Here is a 23,843-nt window from a genome sequence, read left to right as displayed (position 1 = left end):
TTTGCGACCCCATGGACTGCAGCACGCCAGGCTTCCCTGTCCTTCACCATCTCCCAGAGCTTGCTCAAACTCATGTCCATTGAGTCGGTGATATCCTCCAACTTCCTTCATTTAATTTAACCCATTCCACCTTGGGCCTTAGGCTAACCTTTCATTTTTGGAAACTACTGTCCCATAAGGTTAGACTCCACGTGGGTCTGTCTCGTTCCAAAGGCCAAAGTACTTTTTCTATTCTCCTATGCAGCTGAGATGCTCAGTAGGTTTGTTTCTAATACAGAAGACCAATACCAACACCCGGCCCATCAACTAAAGCTCTACTGTGTATCTGGTGAAAATAATTGGAGAAAACATTTTTCATTCAGTAGGGCAAAGATGGAGACGCTGATATAATTGGTGAACAGAGATAATTGCTGACACAATAGTTAAATAGAGATGCTGTTCTATTATTTCTGGAACCCAGGCTTCCTTTGCTACTGTGCTAACTATAATGTTCACAAGGCTAATTTATTTCTTTTACACTACCAACACAAGGACTACATTTAGAAATCTTTTAGCAATCATGTTGCAAACATATTAGGTCTTTTTTCATTTGGAGCTGAATTCAACTTATTATTCTGGTATTAACAAAACAAAATAATAGGGAAGGACGGGGAAGCCATGGGGTCACAAAGAGTCAGACACGACTGAGTGACTGAACTACAAATTAACAAAACCAGTGATCTGGATGTAGAGTAGAAGAGTATGTAGACTTAAAAGAAAATACAAGTAAGTGGAAAGAACACCAGGATTGCAACCAGAAGACCTAGGAATTCCTGGTGGTTCAGTAGTTAGGACTCTGTGCTTTCACTGCCAAGGGCCCAGATTCAATCCCTGGCTGGGGAACTAAGATCCCACAAGCTGGGTGGTATAGCCAAAAAACCAAAACCTCAAACCAAAATAAAGCCAAAAGACCTGCCTTTGAACCCTGGCCCTCCAAATAGCCTTATGACATGAGGCAAGTCACTGATCCTTCTTGAGCACGACTTTGCTCATGTACAAAACGAGAGCTGGCACGCCACACCCTCTTTAGCTCACTCAGTTTTGAGGCTCCAGTGTAGTAGGTGCTGGCACAGAGCTGACTGCAAACTGTCATAAAAATCTTCAACTGGCATTACTGCCCCTCCAGGAGCATTTTGAGAACCTGGGGGCTCTTGTCAACTGTCTCAGTACCTGGAGGCTGCTACTGACACTGAATGGTGGGGTGGGAGGTAGGCTGCTAGTCTTCCTGCAAAGCACAGGACAGTTCAACATAGTGAATTATCATCCCACATCCCACGTGTCTTCCCTCCCACCCCCACCACATGACTTTTATGTCATGCTGGCTGTTCACAGGAATGAAAACCCATTCCAAATCAGCCCCAAACCTAATTCTGTTTTGTATACAGACTATTTTTTCCAGTTTTAACATTCCCTGGCTTTGTCAAGAATGCAGCCACCTTATAAATCAAGGACAGATGTGGTATACTGCCCAGAACGTCACTGTTTTGGGAACTCCCATTACGAAGGGCGATGCTGCTTGTGGAATTTGAGTCACCAATCACCATGTACCATGCATGGCTGCTTCTAACAAACTCAAGGTAATTCAATTGTAAGGATAAGCACCTGAGAGCTTCCTTGTGCCTTTTGATGGTCATCTACAGAAAAGGGCATACTGAGATGGATACAGACCATCTTATTGAAAATTATTTTCCTTTGTTTCCATTTGGAGGTATTGTGTTGCTGAAGGTATACATGTAGGTAGGTTATCAGCTCTGGCTTTCATTTAAGAATAATTAAAAAAGCATTATAAAATATACTATTAAAAAAGAAAATATTGGGGCAAGTGAGAACCAATGGCATAAGGCATTAGTAGGAGTATGCTGAGTAGACCTGATCCCTCCTTGAGGAGGGTCATAGGAGAAGCAAATAGCTTTTTGTTCTGTTTTTTGCATGTCTGCCTCACCTTAGGACTTATTGTTACTTTTCTTTATTTAATAATTAGCCAATGTATTCTTAATACTATTCCATTTTCCTCTAAGTATGCTTAAAAAGTAAGTCAAATAAGTCAATAACTAATTATCTTTTTCCCTGCAAGAGAAATTGCATTGTAGATTACAAAACTTGAATAACAAGTTAGTACAGAAACAAGAGGAATATAAACCAGAAGTCTCTGTTCTGCACCCAGAGAGACCTGGAGTCGTATCTCACAGAGATCGATTTAATGACCTTTTTATACCCCCTGCTGATAAAACATATTAGAAAACTGAAAAGTTTCACAGTGGTAATGGATATAATTTCACAATACTGAATTAGATATTAGAAATGGTGAATTAGACTCTCTGTATGTCCCTATGGTCTGCAAATTTAATATGTGCCTTTAAACATACAAAAGAAATTCATTAACTTGAGAAACAAGTTTGTGGCCATAATCAACATTGATGCATCACCTTCTCTACCATTACTTGTGTTTAAAATTCTGCAGTTCTATCTTTAGAATAAGAATTGTGCGTCTGGGCTTCCGTGACGGTCCAGTGGTTAAGAATCCACCTTCCAATGCCCGGGGTTCGGGTTTGATCACTGGTCAGGGAGCTAAGATCCAACATGCTTCGGTGCCAAAACACCAAAACATAAAACACGAGCAGTGTTGGAACAAATTCAATAAAGACTTTCAAAATGGTCCACGTCAAAAAAAAAAAAGGAAAAGAATAGTAGGTTCATTACTATGATGGTTGCATAGATTATATCATGAAAGAGATATACCATTTGTCTGATGCAGAAGGAAAAGAAAAAAAAAGGATAGTTGGTCTGAAACATGACAGTTTCTTTTCCATGCCCTTCACAACTACTATTACACAGAGAACATATGAACTTGCAATTAGAGGACCTGGTGGAACCTTATGGTTCAATATGTAAAGAAAGCTGGAATGGCTTTTCTGAAGAAGACCCAAAGCCCATCTTCTAGTCTGTTCCAGAACATTCTGAAAGGCAGGGGGCAGAGGAGTATGTAAGTAGCTATAATGATTAGGCTAAAGGCATTTACTGACACTGACACGAAACCCAAGGTTTTCTTTGGCATGTTGCTGGCCACCAGCTACATGGGGTCTCGTCTGGTTCGTTTGGGGTTCTCCATGTCTCCAGGCAGTGAACTCGTCCTTGCTGAAATGCTCCTCAGAGAACGCAAGCTCTGCACCTGCTGGAGGCGTAGCCTAAGTTCCTGATTACAGGCCTGTTGAACGGCTTCCGTCTTCTTTAGGTCCCAGTTCAAAGCAACAGCCAGTGCTTTAGGGTCCTCCTTGGCAACCAACTGTGGTAAGAAGAAGAATCATTGAAAACCAGCCCCTCTGCTGCTCTCGCGATTTTCTTTAGGGGAGGTGAGAGTCGGCAGTGTCAGTCTCTAGCTTTATGCTGAGATGCCAGGTTTCCTTCCTATTAAGCCGTCACAGGCGTCTGCTCACCGTACAACAACAGGAAAGGACCTCTAGAGAGCAGTTTACTTGGAGCATAAAGTCCTCTGCTCACAGGAAATTTAGCCAAGTTCAATTCAGTACAGCCTCTTTCCCTTCTAGCTACACTGAGGTAGTGCTGGGGACAGGGACAAGGAGGAGCACCCACTCTGATGGATTCCCTTCTAGTTCCCTGGTCTGAAAGTCAGTACAAGATGACCCCGTTGCACAGGTCCTTCGAAGGAATATTTCATGTACCTCTGGGCCTGTGGATCTTTTTCAACCACTGGCAGATGCATCTCAGAAGCCTGAGTCCTGTAACTCCTCCCTGTCGGAATCAGACATTTCATTACCTACTCTGGACTAGAGAATAAGATTGGATGATCTAAGAGAGTGTATCCATTTTGTTTAAGATTTAGATTATGTGAGACATTTGCAAACGCTTTGCATGTGGTGGTTTAGTTGCTAAGCCGTGTCCAACTCTTGGGACCCCATGGATAGGGAAGCCTGACAGGCTATAGTCCATGTGGTTCTCCAGGCAAGAATACTGGAGTGGGTTGCGATTTCCTTCTCCAGGGGTTCTTCCCAACCCAGGAATCAAACCCAGGTCTCCTGCATTGTAGGCGGATTCTTTACCAACTGAGCTACAAGGGAAGCTTTGCATGTAATATTAGGCAAACTGGAAGCTATGATTCAGGGTCTGCAGAGGTGAAAAAACCCTGATACAAGTGTCTCCCTGCAAAGGTCAGGGTCCCTGGTGCTCGCCCACCTCCAGATCCTGACTAGACAAACTCAGCTCTGGGGCAGGTTTCTCCTTCAGCGCCAAGAGGATCTGGCTTGCAGGCGTAACTTCGGAGAAGCTCTCTCTAATGCCTGTGTCAACAGCATCGCTCTCGTCCCCAAGGTCAGCTCTGGACTCTGCAAAGCAGATGTGAGATAGAGGACACATCAGCATGCCACGCGCACACACAGCCACCCCAACAACCAGCCAGAGCAATCAGGCGGGCAGATGGCAGCCTGCCATCTTAGAATACCCACAGCTGTGCCATCACTCTTCTTGAGCACACGGGAAGCATCTGGCTCGCTCTCAAGGAAAGGCTCCTACCGAGATCTCAGCATAATGCCTACCTTGCTGCTTCGACAAGATGCCACCTTCCTTCTCCAAAGCCCGAAGGTAAAGTTCCAGGAGCTGCCTGGACTGACGGGCTTCCTCTCTCTGGTCAAGCACCTGCTGGAGGGTGTTCTGGAGCCCCTGGACTGCCACATGACTTTGGCTGAGTTCCTGAGCCAGCTCCGAACACGGGACATCAATGAGCATCTGACAAACAAATACGGGCTTTAAGACATCTGAAAGTACTTTCCGAACATGATGTTATGTCTCTCAAATGCATCAATTTCAAAGACTCATTTCATCTAGTTCCCAAAGTTACCCAATATGGCTGCCTGAGAGTTAGGAGTGATGTGCTGTGCTGCACTAAGTCTCTTCAGTCATGTCTGGCTCTTGGCGACCTCATGGACTGTAGTCCTCCAGGCTCCTCTGTCCATGGAATTCTCCAGGCAAGAATCCTCTTGCAGGGGATCTTCCTGACTGAGGGACTGAACTTGCGTCTCTTAAGTCTCCTGCACTGGCAGGCAAGTTCTTTACCACTAGTGCCACCTTGGGAAGCCCGAGAGTCAGGAGAGAGGCACATAACTTTTTCAGTTTCCCTCTGGTGAAAGAATTAGGAAAATGTTGCCTTTAGTACCTTATTAAAAACAAAACAGGATGTCCCTGGTAGTCTAGAGGTTAAGACTCTGCACTCCTACTGCAGGGGGCTCAGATTCGATCCCTGGTTGGGGCACTAAGATCCCACCTGCTGCACTCACTATGCACCACCGAGAAAACAGACGTAAAACGCTTAGGACAGAAAGTGACAAGGAGGGCTGCAGGAGTTTGTGAAAGGCTTCTTTGAGGAGCCACTTTATAAGTTACCCTTAACTTTGATATTGCATCCATTTTTGAACAAGTAATATTAATACACATTCATAAGGTCCAACATTTAAGAGGCACAAACTTTGTGAGTGAAGTACTAGTATTACCACCATTTCATAGATGAGGAAAACGAGGCAAGAGCAGTTAATAACTTTGCAAGGATCAGTGTCAGTGCTAATCCTTAGGCTCCTGTGCTCTTCCCTTCTCTCCCTTCCATTCTCGCTCCCCATGGTTCCTTTACCTGCCATTTTTCTCCTACCTGCCATGTGGCTAGCCTCTGCAAGCTCCTGTCCTAAGCTTCCCCGTGCAGAGTCTAGCTGCCAGGGCTGGGTTCACTTGTATTCCAGCATCCCTGTTCTGGTGAGGACTGTTATGCCCTTTATCCTAAGGGTATCATAATTTGCTAGTCTGTTGGGATGGGAAGGGATCTCATGACCCCTTTCTGTTTCTTAAAGAAGAAAAAACCAAAGAAGAAAAAAATTCCTGCCTTTCCTTTGCCTGGCCCCAACCTTTCCATGGCAGGTACCTCTTGTTCTTCAGTTTCTTTCTGTGTCCCCTCTTGGGACCTGCCAATGTTTCTCAACTAAACTTCTATGAATTTATTCTATGGACAAGCACGTGTGCAAAATGACACTGGTCTAAGTTTTTTTGCAGCACAGACTGAATAGCGAGACTGATAACAACATGCATGTCCCCCACTGGGGAGACTCATTAAATGAGTTATGGTGGGACTTCCCAGATGGTCCAGTGGCTAAGAGTCTGCTTTCCCAACACAGGGGGCTTGGGTTCAATCCCTGGTCAGGAAACTAGGCCCCAAATGTTGTAACCAAGAGTTCACATGCCTCGACTAAAGATCCTGCATGTCACTATTAAGACCTGGCTCAGCAAAATAAATAAATAGAAAAATGTAGGCATGAAATGGAATACTATGCAGCAATGAAAAAGAACAAGGTATCTTTTGTAAAGTGATCTGGAAAACTTTCCAAACTTCTTTGAAACAGAAAGTGCAAAGTGTGATGAAAGTGGAAGAGGAGGACATGTATATGTAATTGTATATAAAATGGGCTTCCCAGGTGGCTCAGTGGTAAAGAATCCACTTGCCAATGTAGGAAACTTGGGTTCAATCTCTGGGTTGGGAAGATCCCCTGGGGTAGGAAATGGCAATCCACTCTAGTATTCTTGCCTGATAAATTCCATGGACAGAGGAGCCTGGGGTTGCAAAGAGTTGGTCACGACTGAGCGAGAGCATATATAAACTATCTCTGGAATGGGAAACTGGCAGACTGGCTGTCTCCAGGAAGGAAAGCTGGGTGGCTGGGGACAGAAGTCAGACTTTTTCTGTATATCTGTTTTTTCCAAACAGCTTTATTGAGATATAGTTCACACAGCACACAATTCACTGATTGAAGCATATAAGTAAGTGGAGTTTAGTAAAATGAGTGTGCTTTTTTTGTGATTGTGCAATCACAGCCACAGTCTTAGAACACAGTCACCAGCCCAGAAAAAACTGTACCCATCAGTAGTTACTCTCCTTCCTACTCACAGTCTCCAGAAACCCAACCCCCAGGCAACCACTAATCTACCGTCTACCTCTACAGACTTGCATAGTTTGGCTATTTCATAAAAATGCTATCATGACATCTGTGGCCTTTCATGTCTGGCTTCTTTCATTTAGCCCAATGTTTTCAAAGTTTCTCCACGTTATTGTCATTGTTAGGTGCTAAGTCCTGTCCAACACTTTGCAACCCCATGGACGGTAGCTCGCCAGGCTCCTCTGTCCATGGGATTCTCCAGGTAAGAGAATTGCCATTCCCTCCTCCAGGGGATCCTCCTGACCCAGGGATCAAATATGAGTCTCCTGTACTGCAGGCAGATTCTTTACTGTCTGAGGCACCAAGGAAGCCTAATGTATTAATACTTCATTCCTTCCTATGGCTGAATAAAATATTCATTATTTGGATAGACAACATTTTATTTATTCATCAGCTGATAGACATTTGGTTTGTTTTATTCTTGGCTATGTCTCTTGGATTTTGAACCATGTGAATGTATTAGTATTATTTATTTAAAATAAATATATGAAGATTAAAAAATAACCAAAAGGTCATCTCCTTCAAGGAGACTTCCTTGATCTCCCAATCTAGAGTAGCCCCCACCATCTGGGCACACTGCTGGTTTCGTCTGCCTCCTTCCACCAGAATTTGAGTTTCATCAGAGCAGGGACTGTGTCTGGCTTGTTCACCACTGTGGGTGGTAAGCTGCTTCAGTTGTGTCTGACTCTTTTGAGATCCCATGGACTGTAGCCCACCAGGCTCCTCTGTCCATGCGGATTCTCCAGGCAAGAATCCTGGAGTGGCTTGCCATGCCCTCTTCCAGGGCGTCTTCCTGACCCGGGGATTGAATCCAGGTCTCCTGCATTGGTAGGCGGGTTCTTTTCCACTGCCACAACCGGGGAAGCCCTGTAACCCTGTGCAAAGAACTATGCCACACACAGGGGAGGGGCTCAATAAGTATTTTTCTGAATTACCACATACTATTTTTACCCCAATTTTACTGGAGAGGAAACATAAGCAGAGAGGGTAAGTGACTGGCTACAGTCTTTGTGATGGAGCTGAGATTTAACTCACATTCTTTAGCAGTACCTCCTTGTCCCACCCCTTGGGCCTAAATAGTCTACGTGGGGCTGTGGCATCTGTATTTTTTAAAAAAAGCTCCACTGGTGATTCTGATGCAGAGTGAGGAGTAAAAAATTTCTACTCCAGCAAGAGAATTAGAAAAATGAAGAACCTTGGCTGTCATCTGAGAACTACTTAAAAATGAAGGAATAATGAAATTATGGTGGCAAGATGCGTGGAAAGTAGGCCGCGGAGGGCAGCAGAGGCCAGATGAGTGTGGCTGCGGAGGAGGCTCACCTGGAGCTCCTCCTCGGACAGCAGTATGATGCTGGATAGGTCTTCCTTCAGCTGCCTGGCCACGTTTTTCCACTTCAGCCCTGCCCCGCTGTCTGTTTCATCTCTGTCGAAGGACTCTTGGGTAATCCAAGCAGTACCTCCATCTGATACAGGAAGAAAATGCCAGTTAAGAGTCAGATTAACCTGCAGTGCTCTTTTCACTTCCTCCCCCAACTCAGACCTCCAGGATGTCAGCACGTCCTTCCGACCGACCATTTAGAATAATTTCGATGCTGAAGGAAGCACCTTTTCTCAGGGATTCATGGGAAAACCAATCCCCATCTAGGGCCTTAACTTTCCCACTTGTTCTATCTTCCATTTATTTCTGTGTGAAACTGCTCTGTATTCTTTTATGGAAAGCCACTTAAATCCAGTGTACGGTCATGCATACCCAGGGTGCCACCGTGCTTCCCTTTAAGTTAGTTTTTTGTCTATTTCCGTATCCAAAAATGTTTTTCCTCATCAGCATCTCTCTGTGCTTGGGGATGGGTCTGTCTCTCTCTTTTTAAACTTTTTATTTTGCATTGGAGTATAGCTGATTAACAATGTTGTGATAGTTTCAGGTGGACAGCAAAAGGACTCAGCCGTACATGTATTTGTCCTCCCCCAACTCCCGATCCAGGCTGCCACATAACACTGAGCAGAGTTCCCTGTGCTGTACAGTAGGTCCTTGTTGGCTATCCATTTTAAATACAGCAGTGTGAACATGTTCATCCCAAACTCCCTAACTGTCGGGATGAGTCTCATTCTTTTTTTTTTTTTTTAATTAAATTGTTTGGCAGCACAGGGTCTTAGTTGCAGCATTGGGGATCTAGTTTTCTGACCAGGGATCTAATCCAGGCCCCCTGCATTAGAAGCTTGGAGTCTTAGTCACTGGATCACCAGGAAAGTTCAGGTCTCATTCTTGACTGGAGGAGCTGCAGCCACTATTTGCTGTCTCTAGGGCCCGAGTAAAAAGGTGGTTGGGAAAGTCATTGCTGAAGGGTGATTTCCACACTTTGGTGGCCTGGGCACTCTCCTCAAGACACTTCTTTAGCTCTCTGATCCTTGCTCATCCATATTAGTTCCCTCTGTATTGCCGGTGAGGATGACGGTAATGATAGTGACAGGGAGTATTGATTTATCTGACTGTATGCCAGATAAGCCCCACTCCAGTACTCTTGCCTGGAAAATCCCATGGACGGAGGAGCCTGGTGGGCTGCAGTCCATGGGGTTGCTAGGAGTCGGACATGACCGAGCGACTTCACTTTCACTTTCCACTTTTATGCATTGGAGAAGGAAATGGCAACCCACTCCAGTGTTCTTGCCTGGAGAATCCCAGGGATGGGAGAGCCTGGCGGGCTGCCGTCTGTGGGGTCACACAGAGTCGGACATGACTGAAGCGACTTAGCAGCAGCATGCCAGATAAGATGTAAATGCTTTCTATCAGTGGCTCTTTCCTGGGAGTGATTCTGCTCACCACACACCTGTAGACATGTGACAATATCTAGAGGCATTTTGGGTTGTCACAATTAAGGTGAGGAGACGCTACTGGTACCTAGTGGGTAAAGGCCAGCAATGCTGCTAGGTATCCTACAATGCACAGGACAACACCCCCACAACAAAGAATTTCCTGGCCCAACATGTCAACAGCATTGTTGAGAAGCCCTGGCTTGATATGTACTATGTTCTCGCATCCTTACAACAACCCGAGGAGACAGGTACTATAACTACTGTCTCAATAAGGGGCTGAGAAGTTAGATAATTTGCTCAGGGTCACGTGACTATTAAACGGCAGAGCTGGGATTCAGACCAGGTAGTTTGACCCTATCTGTGGCCCAGATCTCTCTGCCCTGCTGTGTTTTAGTTGCTGTGGGTCCGTGAGTTACTTGAGACCTGACTCCATCTCATTCATCTTCATCCCCTGACTCAGCGTCACTCTGGCATACAGAAGGTGCTCAGTAATGCTTGCTGCATAAATGCTGAAACAGCCAGCCAAACAGCAACCAGGTGCCGCGTGTAGTAAAGTACATCACGATGGAGGGTATACTGTATATACGGCCAGCATTTCTTACCTGAATTGTGTGTCCACTTCTCATTCCCAGCCAATACCACAAACTTAGTATTGGCAGGAAGACATAGGAAGTAATCATCATCATCCACTATGGTGCCATCCTCTGCCAGGACCAGGGTTACTGGTGCCAGGGACTTATCAATGGCCAGAATGTCACAAGCTGAGAGGAATAAAATGTTTGGCAATTGACAAATATCCATAGGGAAATTATATCTGTTTTGTACTCAATATGTATGCCCCCAGAGCCTAGAAAAATCCCTGGTAGCTAATAATAACTATAATGATGACCACTAATACTAATATAACATTTACCATGTGCCTGGTACTATACTAAGTGCTTTTCATATACAGTACTTAATTTCATAACAATCCTGTGGTAGATACTATTGTTACTCCCATTTTTACAGATGTCAAACCCAACACTCAGAGAGGTTAAGTAACTTGCTCAAGGTCACACAGTAAGTAACTGGCATTTAAACCCATATAGTCTGGCTCTTGAAAACGTTTTTTCTCCAGCTACTCAATATCCTCATTAGGATGCACTCGACTCTTTCCTTGGATGAACAACCAACAAAAGTCTGATTTGATTCTTTGAGAATAAGCGCCTTTCTTTCATTTTCTCAGTGGTCTAAATGACTCAAATTCTCCCATGTGTCCAGAGAAAAAGAAAATTTTAAAAAAGAAAGAAAAAAATACTTTACGTTCTTGCAGTATTTCACAGTCTTACTAACCTATAGGAAAGAATAAAGGAGGCAGAAGACAGAAGATTGTAACAGGAACTTTTCATCTGTGTGATCAATGGGCAAGAGGTTTTGTCCAGGGCAGGTCTGTACTTGCCTAATGATGGCAATGCCTAAAATGCTAATGGGACTAGAGCACGCAGAAAAGTAGCCGAGAGACTACAAATATCATCAGGCAATATCGTCTTGCACCCAGCAAACCTTTCACAGGCCGAGCTCCAAACCCTGCAGAGGCCGAGCTCCAGAAACACAAGCACTTATATGGGCCTCTGTGCCAAGTGCATCCAGCCACTGCACTAAAGGGGCACTAAAACTTAAGAACCCTCACTCCAAGAAAAATTATGTAAACACTTATATGGCAAAAGCTATGTCACTGAAGCATTTAGAGTGCTTTGGTTGTTTCTGTGTCTCTGAAAGACTTCTATCGGATACCGGCTAGGCTGAGTGACTCTGGGAGAAGCTCTGAACAGGCAGACATACATACACCTTCACTACCTGCCTAGGGATGACTCACACGTTTAACCTCAAGAAGTTTTTTCGGTAAACAGTTTATTGCTACAGGCTAATAACTTGTAAGTCATTTGAATATATCATCTCCTTGGAGAGTCCCAACAATTCAGTGAAGCAGGGCTGGAAATACAGCCACTTTGCCGATGAGAAAATTGGGGATCAACAGATGGTTACCTGCAAGGTCAGGCAACTAGTAACAACAGTATGAGGCTCAGAACTTTTGAAAGCTAGGTCACTCACAGCAGCTGTTTCTTGTCTGGACCTCTGGGACGGTGGGTAGCGGCTCCCTCTTTACCGCACAGGTACCTGCTAGAGCTGACGGTGGAAACCCGCCCCCATCTCGCTGTAGGCTCACCTGGGGGCCCCAGTACCACCTTAGGGAGCCCGAGTGGCAGGACTACACCAGGCTGGGTTCGATCCACAATCTGAGTCACCGGAAGCAAGACACCGAAGTAGAGTCTGTTTTAATTCATTTGCATATTGCTTCCCGTCTGCCTTTCCACCATATGAATCTCACATAAAGTAAATTAAGTTAAAACGCTTGGCACAAACGCTGTGAAACTGATAAGTCGCTATACCCACGTGAGTCATATCTGTCCCAAGGCTCCTCCACCTGAGTTACAAGAAGCCCCAAGTCGTCTTTCTTGATCTCGGTTAGCCCCGCTGGCCATCCTCACCCTGCCCTTGGCTCCCTTCAGCCCGGGCTCCAGCCCTCCAAGCCCTCGCCCCGGTCCCGTGCCTACCTTTGTTCCTCAGCTCCTTGAGGCAAGAGGCCGCCACGCCGTGCTGTTCCCGGCTTTTGTTGCGGCGCAGCAAACACTGCTTTAGAGCCCGGATCTCGCCGGGTTCCGGAGCTGCAGGGCCGCCGGGGACCTCCATCCTCTTCAGGGTGGGACCAGACCGACTAGAAGTCAGGGAGGAGGGGACGCCGGAGTCCTCCCCAATTCCACCCCCCACGGCATGCCGGGAAATGTAGTTCTCTTCGTGGCAAATCACGCGTCGGACCAAGGCACGCCGGGAGATGGAGTTCTAGCTGCTCCTAATCACCTGCGGCTCACGGGGGCATGCCGGGAGCTGTAGTCTGTGGGTTCAAAGCCAACTTAGGTCGCGCAATTCAGTCCAGGAGGTGTTTTTGTTTTCCTACCTTATATTAAGGAGTTGCATTTGCCCGTTCAAAATGAGGTCAGTAGGGGGTAATTTTGCAGTATGATGGACACGCGTGTATATTTCCTTGAATTATTTCCTTGAACTCTTTCTTCCATGTATGTTGTTTAGTTGCTAAGTCGTGTCCCACTCTTTTGGGAACCCCTGGACTGTAGCCCGCCAGGCTTCTCTGTCCATGGGATTTCCCAGGCACGAATACTGGAGTGGGTTGCCATTTCCTTTCCCAGGGGATCTTCCCCACCCAGAGATCGAACTGGGGTCTCCTGCTTTGCAGATTCTTTACCGCTGAGCCACCGGGGTCTCAAAGAGTAGGACAGGACTGAGCGAATGAACTGAACTAAGCCGACTGGGAAGCCTCTTTTGCATATATAAATGCATGATATTAATACTTAAAGCAGTGTCATTTTACTTTGTACTGTTTGTTTTTCCTTTCCAACCTGAAAAGATCTATAAAATGTCCCAAACTTCATGCTGATTCGAAGGAAATCAGTTTTAAAAATTGATGACTGTAGTTTTCAGTCTTGCTGAAGACATAACAGAGAAGCACAAAATACTCCCACATTTCCACGCATTCGATTCTCTGCTTCAGATCTGTAGATTGGGTTGGAACCTCGGAATGAAATGCTTAAATGTTAGGTTAAACATTATAATCTCAAATCAGAGAGAAAAGGGGAAATCTCATCACTGTTGAGATTGTCCAGATGCTGCTTGACAACATATTTGTCCTTGTTCTAATACTGCTACTTAGGGAAAAGTCTGTGTTTTTCACTCCTGAAAAACCAACACTTAAGATTGAAATAATACAAAAAATATCAAAAAGTTTCCTGGCTTAAAAGGGGGGCATTTTATATAAACAAGGAATAATTTGTTATTCCTGTTATTCCTGGCCTGCTGCAGTCCATGGGGTCGCAAAGAATCGGACACGACCCAGCGATTGAACTGAACTGAAGGAATAATTATCAGCCTGTATTAATCCAGGGTCAATCCCTTTAATATTTTATTAAAGGAAATCAGATATTATCTCATAAGAAAAATACATTTAAAACAGTGTTTGGTAGGAAGAATTGTTAACTGAGGCAATGCTTTTGAATACGCCATCACTGATCAAACACAACTGCGATATGAACTGACTGATATTTCTAATGTATACAGCTCTTTCGTGCATGTAATGTCACAATTGGCTTAAAATCTAACAACTCAACCACTATAAAGTAATAAAGGTTCATAGAAGCCTTACCTCTCCCAAAAGCACTCGCCTTCTGAGTTCTTCTAAAAGACCTGCAGACAGTTATCGGACTCCTGTCTCCAAGATGTTTTAATTATGTGAGTGTGTGTGTGTTTGTGCGTGTGAGTGTGTGTGTGTGTGTGTATTTGGCCTGGACTTGAGAGCAGGAGTTGTCTTTTATCTTATTTCTCACACCACCAAGCAGCCAATAGTAAGCACTCAACAAATGGTACTGAACCAGATCATCAATTGATTAATTAATTTCCAAGTCTCTTCACATTGATTAATTAACTACTTAGCGTGTCCCTACATGGGCTGCTGTCTATGGAGTCGCAGAGTCGGACACGACTGAAGCGACTTAGCAGCAGCATATGTGCCCATGGGCAGAGATTTAATTCAGTAAGTATAATACACATATAAGAAAGCAAAGGATAGACTTCGGTTTTGCTGTAAAAGGAGAGACCAAATGGAAATAGCGCATGTTGACCTTGTGGTGGGAGTTCCCCTCTTCTCCCACAGTGACCTGCCCCAACCCCCATCGACAGCTCAGTTCCGGCTACTTTAGTCTGGGCAGAGAGCGAGAGCGAGGGCGCTTGGGAGAAGCCTCGCCCCACGGCGATAGATTAGTCAGGCCTCAAAAAGATGGCGTCCTCGGAGCAGGCTGAGCAGCCGAGCCAGGTAAGGGGAGTGGGGTTGCCCAGTAGTGGTGGCGGGGACCCCCGCTGGAGTTGGGGGGGGTGGCTTGGCGGGTGGCTGGGAGCCCGGTGGGGATCCTGAGCCTCGGAAACAGGCGCCCGCGACCTCTAGCCACCTCCGGGGTCCCGCCCCTCTCCAGGTCCTCGCCGCCCGGCCCCTCCCACGGTGACCCCTCTTTGATCACATTCCCGAGCCGGGGCTCGGAGGCGCCCGCGGCCCCCCCCTTCTCGCCTGCCGGCCCCTGAGGTCCCACTTGTGCTTGGCAGGAGCGGTGGCGGGACCCTTAAGAAATCCCCCAGCCTTGAGCTGCGAGGGCTCCTGCTTGAGAGGGGTGAGAGGCTGGATCGTTCCCGGCCGTTCCGTCCCGGGAGGGGCCTGACTCCCGCAGGGTTCCCACTTCCCCGCAGCCTCAGCCTCCCGGGCCACCCTGCTGCCAGCCTCTTCGTTTTCAGTCACCTTTGCGCTTCCCCTGCTAAGTTGGAGGGTGGGAAATATACTTGGACTCTCAGTGCGTTGGTAGGAAGGGGACTCATTGTAAACAACAGACGCCACCGAGCTAATGGCTGGTAATCTGTCCTTGCTGCCCAGTTTGGTTTTCTCAGCCAGACTCCAGCCTTTCAGTCATAGGTGCAGCCGAATCCCACTCCAGTTCGGGGACCTTGAAAGTGCTCACTCCTGTTAGGAAGCAGTGGATGATAAGGCTTCTGAAGGCGTTTGTAGTCCAAAGGTGGGGTGGACTGGGGGTAAGCGGTGCTTTACAATTACTGAGTGTGTGCCATCATGCCGAGGACAAATTACGCTTATTATCTCGTTTAATGCTCATTACAACCCTTATGAAGTACAGGCTATTAAGCGCCATTTTGCAGGGTCTGTAACGAGCCTGATTAAGCCTGGATTTGTGTGTGACTCCACTAGTTAGTCCTGCACGTGTAAGTTTAGTTAGGATTGGACAGAGGAGGAAGAAAATGGTGTCAACCTGGACTCATCTTCATTTCTCACCTCCTTGAAACACCTGTGGACTTTTCAGCCGCCTACTGGTATTTCACTTCCTTCCTTGGCAGAAGAATACCACTTAGTGTTTCTTATTACTCTTTCATTCTTTATGATAAGTCCATTACAGGAATTGCACTTAGAGAAGTAGCGTGTTCCCCAGACCAGCTTCCGATAGCGAAGCGAATGATTCAGAGAGATGTCTGCATTGTAAAACATGAGAAATAAAGAGGGCTGCTTTGGTCTTCTCACTGTCGAAAATTCTGGAGTGTGGGGAGTGTCCTGAGTTGGAGGGTGTGGGACTCTTCATTCTTGCCTTAACCCACTTAGCTTGCTAACATACCGAGGTTCCTCGGAATCTGGGCTTCTTTGAACTCTTATATATTAGGAATGCCTATAGGCTGGGATTAAAGGATGCCAGAACGTGTAATTTTCCTGTAACTGTGAAGGTTTCTAGAATTTTTGCCACTGGGAGGCTTTTTAGCACCCAGGGAGTCCTTTGGTTCTAGAAATTGTCTTCTCTGTGCACGTGGACAGGATCGAAGGTCCTGAAGGGGATTTTGGCTGGCCTCTGTTTGGTTTTCAACTCTGCTTCTCCTTTGCCCTCCTTTCCAAAGCTGGTAGAGATGGGATTGCATCAGAACATGCTGGCAGACTGGGGCAAAACTTAAATGTTTCACACCAGATTCTGTCACTGTCTGACAGTAAGCTGCAAATGCATGCATTTTAAGTGAACAGTTGCTTCGCATTTCATTTTCTAGTCCTGATCAGTGGTTTCCCCATTTCTCCAGTAAAACACAGTGGAACTGAAAGAACTGTTTGTATATTCCCCCAAACCTGGTTTGGGTGTGAGAAGAACACATCACACCTGTGGGACTGAGCCAGTATTCTGTCTCTTGTAGATAGTTTGTTAGCTTTGTGGCATCAGTCTCTTGTTTTGAAAGATTGAGGGTAGATAACCAGCACTTTCTTTGAAAGGCAGTATAGAGCAGTGGTTAAAAGTATGGACTCTGAAGCCATCCCCACTGGTCTAGAATCCTAGCCCCACTACTTACCAACTGTGTTGGTCTTGGATAAGTTGCTTCTTTGGCCTTAGTTTCCCCATCTGTAAAATAGGAATAATACTAGTGCCTATCTCATAGCACTGGTCTGAGGATTAAATGAATTAACTTGTTTTAGAACAGTGCCTAACATAGTGTGTTATCTGTTAGTATTCCATGTAGTAAACTCTGGAGTTTCATGCACAAGTCATCTAAGCCTTTCCTCAGTCCCTGTTGTAATATTTTTGGGAGTGTGAGTTTTCATATGTTGACCAGAAGTTCACTAAAGTTTTATTTGCTCTTAAGTAATCGCCTTAAAATTTAAAGGAATACCCTAACTGGTGATTATCCTTGCTGTCCTTTGTAACTTAGATTTCACTGGTATACTTGCTTTTTCATAAGGGTATAATCATTTTATTCTATCTTCAAAACAGTCTGTTGGAATTGCATTTATTGCTTCATACTCTAGTCGTGTTTACTCCACATTACTCTGTTTTGCAAGGCTAATCTCTTATCAAAGTCCCTTTTAGTCTGTACATGTTATGGGCCATAGGAACAGGAAATGTTATCCCTATTTCTGTACTTTCCCACCAGCTTTTCTGTCTCTAGTGAAGAGCAGAGGCATGGTTCAATCCAATGGTTTAATGATTGTTGAGAACTGAGAATATTACGGAATATAGGTTTCCAGTCTGTTCATGTTCACTGGATATAGTTGATTATGGACTGAAAAAACACAGAAGCAGGGAAGGGAGAAGAGTACAGCAAAGATGTTATGGAGAGAAAGGCTTGTTTTCCTGATTGATTTTGGTTTGAACTCCAGCACTCACTCACTCACTCTTGGACTTAACCACTCGACCTGTCTGTGCCTCAGTTTTCTTCTCTGTAAAATAGGAGTGATAATAATTAACCTAGAAGGTTGCTTTGAGGGTTGACTGAAGTTACAGATTTTAAGAGTATGTGGTACATTTTGAGTGCTCATGTTGTGAATGTTAATTTCCTTCTCCAGGTCTCTGCATACAGTTCTGGAAGATTATTGAACTTTTGAATAGCAAGTTCAAACAAGATATTTTGTCCCTCACTCTTATTTTGAGAAGTTTTCAACCTATAGAAAAGTTGAAAGAATAATACAGAGAATTCCTCTGAATCTCTCATAAAAGTGAACGAGATGCATTGTTTACCTTTTGCTGAATTTGCTCTATTTCAGTCTCTTTATATTTTTCTTTTCTTTGGTAAGAATTTGATAGTTACAGACATGGTATTTCATTCAAGAATACTTCACCTTGTCTCTCATAAGAGTAAGGTTATTCTTCTACATAACCATAATACCACTATCACAAAGGAAGTTTGATATTGATAAAATATTATTTATTAATACAGACCACATTCAAATGTTTCCAATAAAAAACAAATTCAGGATCCAGTCAAGAAATAGGGAGTGCATTGATTTGCCTCTTTAGTATAATTTAGCATGATTCCCTAGCCTTTAAAATTTAAAAAAAAAAAACACTTTTTATTGGTGTTTAATATACACCCAGGAAGTCCACTAGTTATGTGTACAGCTTGGTGAATGTTCACAGAGTGAACACAATCCTGTGTAACCAGTACTCAGATCAAGCAATCAAACATAACCGGGACCTCAGAAACCTCTTCAGCATCCCTCCTGTTACTGTCCAGTCCCCAAAACATTGCCCCTATCCTGACTTAATGTCCATATGTTAATAGCTTTTTGAGTGACTGAGTCTTTGTGGCCAAAAGCTTTACTGTGGAATTCAAATAAATGTGTTGTGGTCAGTTTTGACAAATATATATATACCTGTTTAACCACCACCACAGTCAAGATCAAAACAATTCCAGTATTCCCAAACATTCCCTTACTCTGCTTCCCCAGAAAATCCTAGCCTTTGGCCTCTGGGAATCTGAGCTGCTTTTTTACCACTAATAGATTATATTTGTCTCTCCTAGAATTACACGTGAATGTATTCATAATGTATATAATCTTTTGTGTCTCACTTCTTTTGCTCAGAATAGTGTTTGTGAAATTTTATATTGTTGTACATATGGCTTAGCAGTAAAGAGTCTGCCTGCAATGCAGATGTGTGTTTTTTTATTTTTTTATTTTTTTTTATTTTTAAACTTTACAATATTGTATTAGTTTTGCCAAATATCAAAATGAATCCGCCACAGGTATACCTGTGTTCCCCATCCTGAACCCTCTTCCCTCAGGAGATGTGGTTTTGATCCCTGGGTCAGGAAGAAGATCCCTTGGAGAAGGAAGTGGCAACCCACTCTGGTATTCTTCCCTGGGAAATCCCATGGACAGAGGGTCCTGGTGGGCTTTATAGTCCGTGGGGTTGTAAGAGTTGTATGTGACTGAGCAGCTGAACCACCACCACCACCATGTATCAGTAATTCATTACTTTTTGCTAGTGTGTAGTATTCCATTGTATAGGTAAATCAACAGCACAGTTGATCTGTGTACCACTTGAACATTTGGTGTATATTAATTGCCTGTCGTCTAACAATGTTATTACAAATTTAGCAGCTTCATGCAGCACACATGTATTGTCTCACAGTGTCTATGGGTCAGGAGTCAGGACACCATTTAGCTGTGTCTCCCAAGGCAGCAGTCAAGCTGTCTGTCAGGGCTGTGATCGAATCTGAGTCTTGACTGGGGAAGGATTTGCTTCCGAGCTCATGTGGTTGTTGGCAGCATTTGGCTCCTTGTGGACTGCAGCGTGAGGACCCCGTTTTGTCAGCAGCTGTCAGCTAGAGGCTGCCCTCAGCTTCTGCCACATGGGTCTTCCCCAGGCGGCCACTTGTTTCTTCAGAGGTGAATGGATATTACAGTCTTACGTAATGTAACCACATATGTGTAATTACATGTGTTCTGTACAATTACAATTACCATACTATATTGGCCAGAAACCTGTCGCAGTTCCTGCCCACTTTCAAAGGGACAACACAAGGGCATGAATGCCAGGAGATGGGGATCGTGGGAGTCACCTCAGAGACTCTTCCCCACATGGTTGGTTCTAGTTTTGGGCTACTATAAATACTCATGTGTGTTTGTGGAAACATGTTTTCATTTTTCTTGGTAAATACTTCCCAAGTGTAATTGCAGGGTCACATGATAAGTGTATGTTGAGCTCTGTAATAGATTGCGTTCTTGTTTTGTAAAGTTGTCCTTGTTGTTGTTTAGTCACTAAGTCAGGTGTGACACTTTGTGACCCCATAGACTGCCTGATACCGGTCTTCCCTGACTTCCGGGATTGCCCAGTTTGCTGAGATTCATGCCCATTGAGTTGGTGACACTATCTAACCATCTCATTCTCTGCTGCTTCCCTTCTCCTGCCTTCAGTCTTTCCCAGCATCAGGGTCTTTTCCAGTGAGTTGGCTCTTCACATCAGATGGCCAAAGGATTGGAGCTTCGGCAAAGTTGTACTGTTCTTCATTCCACCAACAATGTGTGAACGTTCTGATGGCCCCACACCCATACCACCACTTGGTATTGTCTGTCTGTTTTAATTTTAGCCGTTTGAGTGTGTAGCTTGCATGACTGTGTAGTGGTATTTCATTGTGGTTTTTCTTTGCATTTCTGTGATGACGAATAACATTAAGCATCTCTTTTCATGTGCATACTGGTAAAGGCTGAGGTTAATGTTTTTCCCCATATGAATATCAGTTGTTCCAGCATCATTTGTTGATCTTACCATCTTTGTAAAAAAAAATTGAAAAATAGTATATAATAGATCAATTTCTAAACTGTCTTCTGTTCCATTTATCCATTACCTATATGCAAATGAAGTTTCTCCTAATGCAAATGAAGTATAGATGACTCATGAGTTTGAACTGCATTGGTCCACTTGGATTTCTTTTTCAATAAATACACAGTACAGTACATAATATACTACAGTTTATGGTTGGTTGAATCCATAAATATGGAGGGCTAACTGATACTGATTTATAGTTTGTGTGTGTGTGAGTAAGAGAGAGAGAGAGAGAAATCTGTATCTAACTGTCAAGGTAATACTGGCCTATCAGAATGAGTTGGGAATTTTTATCTTTTTTTTTTTTTTTGGCTGTGCCATGCACCTTGCAGGACCTCAGTTTCTAGACAAGGGATTGAACCTGGGCCACAGCAGTTGAAGCCCAGAATCCTAACCACTAGGCAACCAGGGAACTCCCTCACCTTTCTTTTCTACTTTCTGAAGTAGTTTGTGTAAGACTGCTATTACTGGGCACTTGCATGGCAGTCCAGTGGTGAAGACTTGTGCATTCTGTTTTTCCCCTAGGGTCAGCTTTGACATAATGTTTCTCAAGGAATTTGCTATCATTTCAGTTGTCAAATATGTTTAAGGTGCTTCATAATATTCCTTTTTTTTTTCCCCTCAAGGCTTCTTCTTTTTCCCCATTGTGGACCATTTCTGTAGTCTTTATTGAATTTGTTATAGTGTTATTTCCGTGTTATGTTTGGTTTTTTGGGCACGAGATCTTAGCTTCCTGACCAGGAATCCAACCTGTATTCCTTGCATTGGAAGGTGAGATCTTAACCACTGGACTGCCAGGGAAGTCCCTCCATTATCTTTTATTTAAAAAGAAGTCAATTATTTATTTTATTTTTGGCTGCTCTGGGTCTTCGTTGCCCTGTGCGGGCTTTCTCTGGTTGCGGCGAGTGGGGGCTATTCTTTGTTGTGGTTTTGGGGCTGCTTGTGGTGGTGGCTTCTCTTGTGGAGCTCGGGCTGTAGTCACACAAGATCAGTAGTTGTGGCCCTCCTGTATCTTTTAGATGTCTATAAAATATGCAGAGATTTCCCCCTTTTCATTCCTACTATTGGAAAATAGTGTCTTTTTTTTAAATTGATCAATCTGGCTACAGATTTATCAGTCTTAGTATTCCTCAGAAAATCGGTTTTTATTTTATTTATTTTCCTCTGTTGTTTTTAAGTTTTAAATTTTCTTTCTGTTTACTTTGGGTTTCACTTGTTCTTTCTCTAGCTTCTTTTCTAAAGTCACTAACTGAAACTGTAAACTTCCTTCTAAGCACAGCTTTAGTTGCATTCCACAAATTTAAATATGTTTTCATTTTCATTCAGTTCAGTTCAGTCACTCAGTCGTATCCGACTCTTTGTGACCCCTTCCCTCTCAATCACCAGGCTTCCCTCTCAATCACCAACTCCCGGAGCTCGCTCAGACTCATGTACATCATGTTTGTGACGCCATCCAACCATCTCATCCTCTGTCATCCCCTTCTCCTCCTGCCTTCAATCTTTCCCATTATCAGGGTCTTTGCCAGTGGGTCAGTTCTTCACATCAGGTGGTCACAGTATTGGAGCTTCAGCTTGCAGTCCTTCCAATGAATATTCAGAACTGATTTCCTTTAGGATTGACTGGTTGGATCTCCTTGCAGTCCAAGGGCCTCTCAAGAGTCATCTCCAACACCACAGTTCAAAAGCATCAGTTCTTCAGTGCTCAGCTTTCTTTATGGTTCAACTCTCACATCCATACACGATTACTGGAAAAACCATAGCTTTGACTATATAGACTCTTGTCGGCAAAGTTATGTCTCTGCTTTTTAATATGCTGTCAGTTCAGCATATTTTTCTGTAATTATTTTGTCTTCTTGATTAACTCCCTTATTTTGAAAGTGTCCTTGTTTATCATTGGTAATATCTGTTAGTTTGAAGCTGTCTGAGATTAATATTGCCAGTACAGCTTTGTTATGATTAGTGTTTGCATGGTCTATCATTTTCCATCCTTTGGCTTTTGAGCTGTGTGTGTCGTTTTGTTTAAAATGGGTTTCTTATGGGCAGTCTATAGCTCAGTCTTGGGTTTTCTCACCACTCAGTCTGACAGTCTCTGCCTTTTAACAGGAGTGTTTCATTTGTACTCAAGGTAAATATGAATGTGGGTGGGTTTAAGTCTGAAGTGAGGTCGCTCAGTCGTGTCCGACTTTTTGCGACCCCATGGACTGTAGCCTACTGGGCTCCTCTGTCCATGGGATTTTCCAGGCAAGAATACTGGAGTGGGTTGCCATTTCCTTCTCCAGGGCATCTTCCCGACACAGGGTTTGAACCCAGGTCTCCCGCACTGTAGGCAGATGCTTTACCTTCTGAGCCACAAGGGAAGCCTTCGGGTTTAAGTCTACCATCTTGCAATTTTTTTTTTCATCTGTTTTTTGTTTTCTCTTTTTTTGTCTTCTCTTGGATTGAATTATTTTTTGGATTTCATTTTATCTCTACTGTTGATTTAGCTGTACCCTACCAAGTTTTTTTTTTTTTTTTTTTTTTACTAATTAGTGATTGCTCTAAGGTTTACGTTACTTTAAGTTACCACAGCCTATTTTCAAATGATATACTATAAATAATTCACATATAGTGTAAGAACCTAACAGAAATATGCTTCAGTTTTCCCTTTTATCCATTATACTATGTGTCATAGATTTTACTACTACATATGACACAAACCTCACGGTACATTTAAATTATCTTTTAAAAATAAAAATTTGCTAACATGTTGACCATTTCTAACGTTCCTCTTTCATGTAGATTAAGTTTCCATCCAGTATTGTTTTTCTTCTGCTTAAAGAATTTCTTTTAATGTTTCTTGTGGTACAAGTATACTGTTGACGACTACTGCCTCTTTTTCCTTTTGAAAAAGTCTTTAATTTGTATTCATTTTTGAAAGAATTTAATTGGATATGGAATTCCAGGTTGACAGTGGTGGTCGTGTCCTGTCCTCTGTGGGCATTTTAAAGATATTATTTTTTTTGAAATGCCAGATGGCCAAGTTTTTGTGGTTTTATTAACACAAACGCAGTGTGCACACAAGCTGTCTGTTCATTTCTCTGCCGGGCAGCCTGGCATAGGATTGGTGACTCTGAGGGCCGGCAGGATTGCTCTCTCCACACTGGCTTTGAGTTCTTGGAGGAGACGTGAGTAACCTAAGCACAGGAAGGCTGTTGCACGTCAGCACACTTCAGGCTCCCTGAAGTTGTGGACCAGGAACTTCCGGAAGCCACTGGGCAGTACGACCGTGCTCTTG

At 43.9% G+C, this 23,843-nt stretch overlaps 2 protein-coding genes and 1 non-coding gene across 5 annotated transcripts in view; 2 read left to right on the top strand and 1 right to left on the bottom strand.

The window, feature by feature from the left end:
* Positions 1-422: 422 nt before the first annotated feature.
* Positions 423-12,645, bottom strand: DFFA (DNA fragmentation factor subunit alpha). Its single transcript, XM_019976575.2, has 6 exons — positions 12,431-12,645; positions 10,439-10,597; positions 8,346-8,488; positions 4,590-4,779; positions 4,231-4,379; positions 423-3,322 (listed from the first exon to the last, which is right to left on the bottom strand). Exons 1-6 carry the CDS (start codon positions 12,564-12,566, stop codon positions 3,110-3,112), a joined length of 990 nt encoding a protein of 329 aa, XP_019832134.2. The 5' UTR covers positions 12,567-12,645; the 3' UTR covers positions 423-3,109.
* Positions 2,736-2,796, top strand: LOC139176568 (small nucleolar RNA SNORD77). Its single transcript, XR_011561030.1, has one exon. It is a non-coding gene; the product is annotated as a small nucleolar RNA SNORD77 (small nucleolar RNA).
* A 1,983-nt stretch (positions 12,646-14,628) lies between the features above and the next one.
* The window catches only part of PEX14 (peroxisomal biogenesis factor 14), a 142,461-nt gene continuing 133,246 nt past the window's right edge, over positions 14,629-23,843 (top strand). Inside the window, exons 1-2 of one of the 3 annotated variants that reach the window (XM_070768877.1) lie at positions 14,692-14,754; positions 20,161-20,307. In XM_070768877.1, the coding sequence (XP_070624978.1) occupies positions 14,719-14,754; positions 20,161-20,307 (183 nt within the window). In that variant the 5' untranslated portion in view covers positions 14,692-14,718. Of the gene's footprint in view, positions 14,755-20,160; positions 20,308-23,843 lie in introns of all 3 variants that reach the window. The other 2 variants (XM_019976607.2, XM_019976606.2) reach the window with 2 other exon arrangements.

Source organism: Bos indicus, chromosome 16 (genome assembly GCF_029378745.1).
Source record: "Bos indicus isolate NIAB-ARS_2022 breed Sahiwal x Tharparkar chromosome 16, NIAB-ARS_B.indTharparkar_mat_pri_1.0, whole genome shotgun sequence".
Lineage (NCBI taxonomy): Eukaryota > Metazoa > Chordata > Mammalia > Artiodactyla > Bovidae > Bos > Bos indicus.
Note: the sequence above shows the minus strand (reverse complement) of the source record. Positions and strands in the feature narration are given on the sequence as shown.